The sequence below is a fragment of the Corylus avellana genome, chromosome ca11 (genome assembly GCF_901000735.1).
Source record: "Corylus avellana chromosome ca11, CavTom2PMs-1.0".
NCBI classification, from domain to species: Eukaryota; Viridiplantae; Streptophyta; class Magnoliopsida; order Fagales; family Betulaceae; genus Corylus; species Corylus avellana.
The window spans coordinates 7,424,247-7,435,093 of NC_081551.1; the positions used below are offsets into that span (position 1 = coordinate 7,424,247).

The window sequence follows — 10,847 nt, forward strand, 5'->3', positions numbered from 1 at the left end:
ATGCTTATACTGATGTTGATTGGGCGGGTGATCCAACAGATCGTCGCTCTACCACTGGTTATTGTTTTCTACTTGGCACCTCGCTTATTTCTTGGCGAAGTAAGAAACAGACTGTTGTTGCTCGATCTAGCACAGAGGCAGAATATCGTGCTCTAGCTGACACTACCGAGGAGCTTCTTTGGTTGCGATGGTTGTTACAAGATATGGGTGTCTCTCTTTCTTCTGCTACTCCTGTATACTGTGATAATAAAAGTGCTATTCAGATTGCTCATAATGATGTTTTTCATGAACGGACAAAACATATTGAGATTGATTGTCATTTTGTTCGTCATCATCTTCTTCAGGGCTCACTACAACTTCATTCTGTCACGTCCCGTGATCAGCTCACAGACATCTTTACAAAGTCACATCCTCCAAGACGTTTTCGTGATCTTGTGTCCAACCTCAAGTTGGTCTCTCGCACTCCAGCTTGAGCTTGTGGGGGGCTGTTAGATAATATTATATTATTATTATTTACTTTCTTTGGTATTCTAGGGTTACTAGGTTTACCTTTCCTTATTCTACTAGGTCTGTATTATTCGCCTATATATAGGCCTCTTCTTTACATTATATTGGTTGATTCAATATACAACCTTATTCTCAACAGGGACCCTGTTCATAAATGTTCTTAATCATTTTTTGCCTTGGCATTCACTTGTGGTTTTTCTATTTGCAGCAAAAAAGAGTTTATTTGTGCTTTGTACACTGCATTGATTGACCCTGTCAATGCTGGATTGCTTGGACCCACCTTGTGTAGAGCTTGATCATTTCTGTTTCTTCTTTCTTTAGCAGAGATCTGTAAACTTAAATACATTTGACTCCATTTTAGCTATCACCGATGGGGTGGGGAAACATCTACAGAAGACGCATGAGGGTATTCACAGTGGCTTTAGTAATATACCTAGATTGTAAGGTAAAGTTTCTTATTGTGGTTCATTGCTTTATATAGATGGAACACCTTATTAAGTTCTTTTTTCGATCTTTGAAGGCTTTACAGCAAAGAGAGAAATGGATTTGAGAGGCACCCCACTTTGAATTCACCAAAAACATATTATATCAGGCTCTATATGCTTCGTCCTAATCTCTAACTTTAATTTGTTTACATTTTGTTGGGGGAAATTAGTTTAATTTGTATGACAGCGTTATACTGTGCCCTTGCTTGATTTCATTCCATATGCTATAAACCAAATAGTACTGTTATATGATTTTTTTTTGGGTACATTTTATGCCCGTAAGCTGTGTTGTTACTCACACTCCAATAATAATAACCTCTTCAAGTTTGAGTTCAGAGAGTGCTGTTAGTCCAAAGTTAGTGGCCTGGGGAGAACTTGAGTTTCAAAAGGCATTTCTAATACTGAGTTATATTGGGGAGTAAGTTTTCCTTGCTTTCGACTGCTAGGTTGTGGTTACTGCATACTATGCTCATGCTAAGCTACTTTTCCTACAGAAACCAGCTCGAGGATATTGATGATATGTCTGTAGATGAAATTAGGAGTCTGAAACATTTAGGGATGCTAGATTTTGAAGAAAGAGTTTGGGAATCTTTGGGAAAAAAATATATTGACAAAGAAGACCGGCTAATGGTGAATGTTATGTTCTAATTGTTGTTGACCTATGATAGCATACCGTTTCTTGACTAATTTCTTAATGCCTGAGAAGTCCATTGAATATATATATATATATATATATATATATATATATAAGCTTGAAGTTGCTTTTTTCTTCATATTATTAATGATAAAGTAGTTTTTTTTTTTTTCCTTTCAAAAAAGAAGTTCTGTTTATCTGAAACAGTAATGTATATACTTGTCACTTGATTCAAATAATCGGAAGGAACCTACAAATGCTATTTTTATGAAGTGATATCTTAACAATTATTAGGGTTTCTGAGTACATAAAATAGACTGCCATGTCTTCTATGTTCTCTTTGCTCGTTTATTTGCCGGGTGATTCATTAGAGAGATCGATGAATACATGGCCTCTTAATATATCCTCACATCCGTAAATTTGTTTGAGCTGGGAATCTTTTGTTGTGTGCTTGATATGTTCTAGATTGATGAGCGAATCAATGAGTTCCCAGCAAACTGTAAAAAGGAAAAAAAAAAAAAAATGAGAGAGAGAGAGAGAGAGAAAGAAAGAGAACATTTAATCTGGGAAATGTGCTGAAATTGGTGAAATCAAAGGACATTACTTGAATGTTGGTGGTAACAAGTTGCTTTGATTCAAAATCTAATTAGCTGTTCTCCAATTACTATAATTAGAACATTCCTACCTGTTTCTATTAGTATTTTATGTGCAGAATTGACTACGCTTTCTAAACTTTATTGAGCTAATTCAGTTATTGGATAAATGGAATTCAATTAGAAAATATGAATGTTATCTTCTGTCTTGTGGTGGATAAATTTCAAATAAGGGTTCGATTTTATTCTTGAGCCTTGAATTGATAAATTTCAAATAAGTATTTTCATACTTCAGCCTTTAAATTTTGGTCGATCAACTCTTTTTGGCATTTAGATATATATATTTTGCTACAAGTACTTCGCCACCTACAATTTTAGCCTCAAAATCGACTAGTAGTGTTTTCATACCTATATTATTTTCCGTGCTTCACTTTATTCTTCCTTTGTTCATACTAAAGGAAGAGTTTTGGTTTTTTGTTCATACTAATGGTAGCCTGCTTTGGACATACACAACTGGCTATGTTGCTCCTCTCCTTTTGCTCATAATTAACATGTATTGGTGGGACTATTACTGATATATGTTAGAAATATTGTGGTTAGGAGTTAGCCGATATATGTTACTCATATCAGTGTTCCCTGGTTCTGCGATCGATCGCACTTGGAGTGCGATCGATCTCAGTACCAGAGGGTTTTCAAGTAGGTTTTTTATATTTTGCGATTGATCGCACTCCAAGTACGATCGATCGCAAAATGTCGAAAACCTATTGGTACTGCGATCGATCGCACACGATTGTTCGATCGATCGCAGATTATTATTTTTTAAATTTTTTAGGACCATTAGGGTCCACTTTGTGGACGCTAATGGTTAACTATCAGCGTCCACTTTGGTTTGGAAGCTGATAGTTAATTTTTTTTAAAAAAAAAAAAAAAAATTTGAGGACCATTAGGGTCCACTTTGTGGACGCTAATGGCTAACTATCAGCGTCTACTTTGGTTTGGACGCTGATAGTTAATTTTTTTTTTTTTAATTTTTTTAGGACCATTAGGGTCCACTTTGTGGACGCTAATGGTTAACTATCAGCATCCACTTTTAGTGGACGCTAATGGTTGATTATCAGCGTCGACTATGGCTTCCGTTTTCATCATCTTTAGGATCAAAACATTTCGACTTTTAGGGTCGATAAAGTGGACGCTAAAAGTGATCATTAGGGTCGACTTTAAGTGGACGTTGATAATCACGCATTTGATCATTAGGGTCGGACTATTAGCGTCGACACCTTTAGGGTCGAAAAGTCGACGTTGTTATCAACAGCGTCCACTTTAGGACTTTTAGGGGCGACTTCAAAGACCTAAATTCTTGTAGTGAGTGTGAAAGTTCAACTCTCAAAATGGGAATTATCAATTCTATTAGTATTAATCGCCTTGCAATTCCTACCGTCTCGACCCCCTCCTATATATGTGGCTCGGAGCAGATCGGTACTACTTGTTAATGTATTTGATTAAGTGATTAAATTTACATATTCTTATCCATTTAAGTTTTTAGGATAAATTGTGATCTGACATACTATTAGTGCTAGAGGTCCCGAGTTCAAATTCTAACTCTGTTAATTCATCATCCATTTAAATCAAATATTCCACATGTAGGTAAGGGGGATGTTAATGTCTTTAATTAAATGATTAGCACTATTATGGTTAAGCCTAGTTAGAATAACTATAGTAAAAGAAAGAGAGAGAAAGCAAAATTTAATCTCAACCCTTAAAAGAACTACAAAATAGGTGCTGTAAAAACAATTATAGCACCTAAGCCTGATACGTAAAAAAATACCATTTGTCACCCACTAATAATTGCTTTAATTGCGAGATTGAGACTCAGAAGGATTTGGATCCCTCAAATTTTTTAAAGTAAGAGATTCTCATGTTTATAAATCTGAGTCATTCATTACATCTAGGGGTTCAAATAATTAAATGCAAAGGTTTGTGTGTTACCAAGGCAAATGAGTTTGACATGTTGAAAACTAAAATTAATTATCTCGGTAACAAACAAATCTCTACATTTGTTTAGACCGTTATATGTAGTGGAAGACTTAAATTTAAAAATCCGAGATCTCATATTTTAAAAAATTTGAGGGAATCTCAGATTTTCTAATGGTTGATCTATATATTAAAAATAATCTTATTAATATATCAAATGTTATTTGCTTAACTTTTGTATATTTGACACATAGTAGCCTGGTAGGGTTATCCGGAGATGGGCCATGATCTACCCATTTATTTGATATCTTTATATTTTTAATAATTTAATGATATTCAAAAATTATCCCTAAAAAAAAAAAAAATCCAAAATCTATTAAATTCCTGTTAAGCGTCATTGATGTAAGCATAACAGATAATAACTAAAAGGATTAATCTCCTACTACTAAACATGTACCATGCGAATGATTTAAAACTCTTCATAAAAAAAAAAAATAAAAATAAAAATTATGAACACATATTTTTTTAATTGAAAGCATAAAAATATCATTAAATTTGTAAAACTCATATCCCTTCTTATTCCCTAAAAGTGATGTGGCCTTTAAATTTAAGATTGGATAAGGGCTGGCAAAACAGGTACCTAATATGACCCGTTTAATTTATGCATTTTTTTTTTTTTTTTTTTTTTTTTTTTTAATAAGATTCATCTAGGCGTCATAATTTCCTAAAGAATAATTATATGCATAGGATAAACAAATACCTCTTTATTTGGTAGGTACCTATTTTGTCAGCCCTAATTGGATTTGAGGATGGATTACCGTTAGATTTTGGTTTAATAGTAATTTTAAAGGGCACATCACTTTTAGGGGATAAGAGGCAATAGGAGTCTTGCATATAGCATTACTCCCGGTTAATAATCGGTATTCAATAACCGTATAATTGCTGGTTGAAGTTAACTGCTAAAACCTGTTGCGGTTGTAGTTGCTGTTAGGAGGGAATAACCAGAACCGATTGGACACTCCTACTTCGGTGGAGAAGGAAATCACTAAAAGGGCGACACCTGAATAACAAATATTTAGTTAAATCTAGACCTTTAGTTGTTTTAACATGGTGTAGCTGGATCCCATTAGAACCTTTTATGTTTAAATTCTAAATAAATAAGAAATTGGAAATTTTAGCATCTAGCTTACTAGTAAGTACGGTACAAGCAGGCTACGACAATCTCCTTTTTTAAGTACCTAGATATTACCTATAATGCATGTAAATTAAAATCCTTGGACCTAGGCCATTTTCGCAAACGGATCCTCTCCAGTTCAAATGAAATGGAGAAAAACTAGTTGGTTACTTTTGAGGGGCAAAATTGTTCACTAAAAGTGAAACTACAATTTTGCCCCTCAAATTTTAACTTGATTCCGCTCCATTTCAAATGAAATGGAGAGAATCCCATTCCACAATTTTCTCGTTAACAAAAAGAGTAATGCATCCAAAAAATTACTCTAATTTCAATCAAATTGAAAATTGCTTAAACTTACGAATTAAACATTCTACGTACATGAAACTCAGATCCAAAAAATGCATTATTCAAAATCCCAAAAGTGAAGAAATTAAAAAAAAAAAAAAAAAAAGTTTAAGTACAAACAAATTAATGGTAGTAAGTTAACGAGTCCATTAAGTTAGAGGTGTAAAGGCGGGCGGTTAAATGCTCGCTAACCGCTAACCATTATAACTGCTACTCGCTTAACTGCTAACTGTCTTAACCGCTAATCGCTACAACCGCCTAACTGTTAGTAGATTTACTAACCGTAACCGCTAACTGCTAACCGCATTTTTTTATAATATATTTTTATAATTATAATTATAATAATATTTATATCTATAACATAATCAATTGATCATTAAATCATTTGATTATTTAGTAACAAATTATACATATATAATATGGTATAAGTCATAAGTATACCAATTCATACCTTTTTTTTTTTTTTTTTTTTTTTTTTTTTTGAATTGGTTCTCATAAAAGCCAAGAGCAAACTAATACATCAGGACTTTAACTCTTCTACATCAAACGGGAAATCCTCCCTCCACTCTCGACCCTCCCCATACTTAAACGTGCTTTTTGCTACATTGTGCGCTACCCCGTTAGCTACCCTGCTTATATATTGAACCACCCAGCCCATGTGCTTTGCAATTTCTTCTTTAGCAGCGTTCACAATCTGCCCATAGGTCGTCCAGCAATCTTCTTCTTGGTTGAGTGCTCTGACTATCTCCAGCGCATCCCCTTCAAAGACTACATTTTGGTAACCCATACGTCGAGCATAATCCACCGCAAGCCATGCACCGATTGCCTTAGCCGTGGGTGCGTTGATAATAGATCTCTTGGTAGCACACATCATCGTCATAGCCGTGGGGATCGCCTGTACCACTGCCTTCAGTTCCCAGCTTGCGAAAGGAATTTTTCCTTCCAGCCATTCATTCGATCCCAAATTCTACCTTTTAAAGATGAGAAGGAGCTCACTTTTGCTCTCCCAATAAGTGCGGGTAGGCCGAGGTATTTTTCATACCTATTCGTAGAAGTTACCCCCGCCACTAACAAAATGAGTTCCTAGCTTCTCTCTTCGTATTTTTGCTAAAAAAGATGGACGTCTTCTTCTAATTGAGTTTCTGCCCGGAAGCTTTCTCATAGATTTCCAGAACCTCTTGAATTCTGGCCCACTCCAGGATGCTAGCTCAGCAAAACAACAGGATGTCATCTACAAAAAACAAGTGGTTAATTTTTGTACCTCCCTGGCAATAGGCAAGCCTGTGATTCTCCCTTCCTGTTCTGCCCTTCGCAATAGAGTACTTAGCCCCTCCGCACACAAAATGAAAAAATAGGGGGACAGCGGATCTCCTTGCCTGATTCCCCTAGATGGAACAATTTTTTCATGCGGCTGACCATTAATCAGAATGGAATAGGAGACAGTGCGAACACATGTCATCACCTTGTCTACCTAGCTTCGTGCAAACCCCAACTTTACCATAATAACCTCCAAGAAATCTCACTCCACTCGATCATAAGCCTTGCTCATGTCCAGTTTGAGTGCCATATACCCCTTTTTCCCTTTCATCCGGACATCCATAGTTTGTAAGGCCTCAAATGCTACCAAAACATTGTCTATTATAAGACGTCCCGGGATGAACGCACTTTGATTAGCCGAGATTATGTGAGGGAGGACCTTTTTCAGTCTGTTAGCTAGAACCTTTGCGATTAGCTTGTATATGACATTACAGAGACTGATAGGCCTGTATTCAGTAATTCTAGAAGGGGTCATAATTTTTGGAATCAGGGTAATATACGTAGTATTGATAGACTCATCAAAAATTTCATTATTCAGCAAATCAAGGATTGCCATGCATACCTCATTCCACACGAGCGCCCAAGAATTTTGATAAAAACATGCAGACATACCATCAGGCCCGGGAGACTTCAACGGGTGCATTTGCTTCAAAGCCTCGTCCACTTCCGTCATGGAAAAAGCCTTGAGCAATTGGCCGTTCATCTCTTCAGTTACCCGACCCTCCAGTCCCATCACACAAGCCTCCAAGTCAGTCACGCCCTGGGTGCTAAATAGTGTTTGATAGAAGCCGATAAAAGCCTTACCGACTTCCTCTGGTGTGGTCCATTCTCGGCCTTCATCGTCTTTTATTTTCTGAATAAAATTGATTTTCCTTCGGTGACTGGCCCATGTGTGGAAAAACGGGGTGTTTCTGTCGCCATTATGATACCAATTTTGCTTGACTCGTTGTTTCCACTTCATATCTTCTTGCTCTAGCAGAAAATCAATTTCGGATTGAAGCTGTTCTATTGCTGGGCCATCCTTTGCATTTTCGTTCTGCTGCAAAATTTCTAATTGCTTGGTTTTTTCTTTTATTGCTCTCTCAAAATTGCCATGTTTTCTCCAATTCCACCGTTTCAGTTCACCTTTACACGCCTCAAGTTTTTGTTGCACCACCTGGATGCTAGTGCCCCCAATTGTGTCATCACACCACGCCGCCTTGATCACGTCCATTGCTCCCTCATCTAAGAGCCACTTAGCTTCAAACTTTGTACCCCTCTTAGCTTGTATATATTTTTCCTCCTTCTCCGAATAAGTGAGAAAAATTGGCTTATGGTCTGATGTCCGAGCCACCAGAATCTTCACTTCCGCCTTTTTGAAAAAATTAATCCAACCACTGTTTGCAACCGCCCGGTCTAACCGTTCTTTGATGAAGCCGCCATCTTGCCGACAATTTGTCCACGTAAATTTAGAGCCCATGAACCCCAAATCACTAAAGTGGCAGTCTTCCAATGCCTCTCGAAACTGAACCATTTGAGCTTCCCTACGTAGCACCTCTCCCGACTTCTCAGATTGATTCGTGATTTCATTGAAGTCTCCCACGCAAAGCCATGGTAGCGGATTGTAATTTTTTAAATGGCGAAGTAATGCCCAAGACTCATGTCTTTTTGTCCACTCCGGATGGCCATAGAAGCCAGTCAATTTCCACGAACACCTCAATACCTCTTTTGTCACTATTGCATTTATATGTCTCCTCGAGTAATTTTGAATTTCCAGCAAACTACTCTCCTTCCATAGCAATGCGAGTCCGCCACTTTTCCCAACAGGGTCCACCATAAACATACATTCAAATCCCAATTTCACCCGAACACACTCCATTTTATTCTTTCGACATTTTGTCTCCATGAGAAACAAAATGGTGGGCCTCTTTTCCTTCATTAGTTGACAAAGGTCTCAAACTGCCTGAGGGTTCCCAAGCCCTCGACAGTTCCAACTTAAGAGACTCATTGTTGATGGCGGGGCTGAAAATCAGCCACCGCCATTTCTTCGTCTGTCGATTTTCCGCCCGACCTTGCGGCCCCCCCCCCCGTGTTTACCCACCCGTTCTGTTCCTTTCCCATCATCGCCCATCTACGCCTGTCGCTTCTTATTTGATCCGTGCCCCACCTCAACTGTTACAGCACTGTTATGTCCCTCTCATACTCTGCGCTTCCACATACATAAGCTAACTCCACTTTCAACCAGCTCCTGTTGAAAACAAGGGGATACATCCATTTGGGCCGATGTGGGTGGGGCTTCCTGGTGGCCCCACGGTTCATCTCCTTCTTCTTGGCCTATATCTGCATTCGGCCCCTTCCGGTTCTCCTTAGAAGGCCCACTCAGACCTGCTTTTTCCCCATTCTCTTTGCCCGCCACCTCAGCATGGTATGCGTCTCCCACGAGAGGAGTATTATTTGCCGCGTGTCCCTGATTTACCTCAATCTGTCCAGCCGACTCCTCTGTGTTCTCCTTTCCTTTTCCTATCGCTCCTCTTGCATTTCCATTATGGTAAGAAGAAGATTCTCCACTCTTGGTGCTGTGATTGTGGCAAGATTTTTGGTTAGGGTTCGCAGAAAATCCGGAGGATTCCGTATACTCATTCTTCTGAAACAGCTCGGCGCCGTCATCCCCCATGTCGCCGTTCTTGCTCGATGTTCCCCCTCCGGCTCCGAAATCCTGTCCACCACCTCCTCTCTTCCGCCCATCATCCGCCCGGGGCCACACTCCCCATGCTTTCTTTTCCGTCTTCCCATTCAGTTTTGTGCTACGTGGTATAGGACACCCCTTCTCTCCATGGATGATCCTGCCGCAGTCGAAACAAGCCATTGGTAGCTTTTCATATCTGCATGTTACTCAGTGAGACTTTCCTTCCAGCATGAGAGCACGCCCTCGTTCCAATGGTTTGGATAAGTCGATTACTACGCGGAGACGCAGACACCTTCCCCACCCTACCCCATCTCCAGCCAGATCAATGTCGTCTAACTGCCCATTCGATTCTCCAATCTTGATCCCTACTCCTTTAGTCATGCATAGTAATGGCATGTCATGTATTTGCACCCAAAAGGGAGAGTGCGTGAATGCCATTTGCACTGGCGGCGTGCTTCCGTCAAATTCATTGAGAACAAGAATATGCCTATCAAAAGACCATGGCCTTCCCTCCAGAACTCTCCGCATATCATCCGCATCTTCAAACTCAAAAAGCCATATGTTATCATCCAACTCCTTGAAAGTTACTCCTCCCAAAGTGCGCCAGATTCTGGAAAGCACTGTTTTGAACGCTTCCTTATTCGCCGTTCTCCCCATCCAGAGTTTCCCAATCAAGCAGCGCCCACCTTGAAAACGAGCCTCCTCAATCTCCCCTTTAGTAATGGCAATCCCGACTTTCTCCCCTTCAGTGAGAGAGATATTTCCACATAGCTTTTCCAGTTGCTCCGCCATCTTCCGCTCTTAAAGCGCCTCGATGAATCCTATCAGACCCTCCACTACCGTCAACCGGTAGGAGGTTCAAGCCTCGCCTCTAGCCGTTTCTCAGAGAAACCCTAGGGAGGACTCCATTCATTTTAAGTTTTACGTATACCAATTCATACTAATACAACAATTAAGTACCCAGAAACTCAATTCCAATATATGTTATAAACTTATAAGTTTATATATGTTATAAATTATAATTATACAATTATGCATATTGAATAATATAAATGTATAAGATCAATATTTAATCATATGATTCAATGATAATTCAAATACTTATTAAAGTTAATCATGTCATTAATGTACAATGATAATGTGATTCGGATAATAT

The 10,847-nt window shown here is 38.6% G+C and overlaps 1 protein-coding gene across 1 annotated transcript in view; it reads right to left on the reverse strand.

Annotated features, from left to right (window-relative positions):
- Positions 1-3,758: 3,758 nt before the first annotated feature.
- Positions 3,759-10,847, reverse strand: part of LOC132164982 (protein NODULATION SIGNALING PATHWAY 2-like) — a 10,743-nt gene continuing 3,654 nt past the window's right edge. Inside the window, exon 3 of the mRNA XM_059575495.1 lies at positions 3,759-3,783. Coding sequence (XP_059431478.1) covers positions 3,759-3,783 — 25 coding nt within the window. The remainder of the gene's footprint in view (positions 3,784-10,847) is intronic.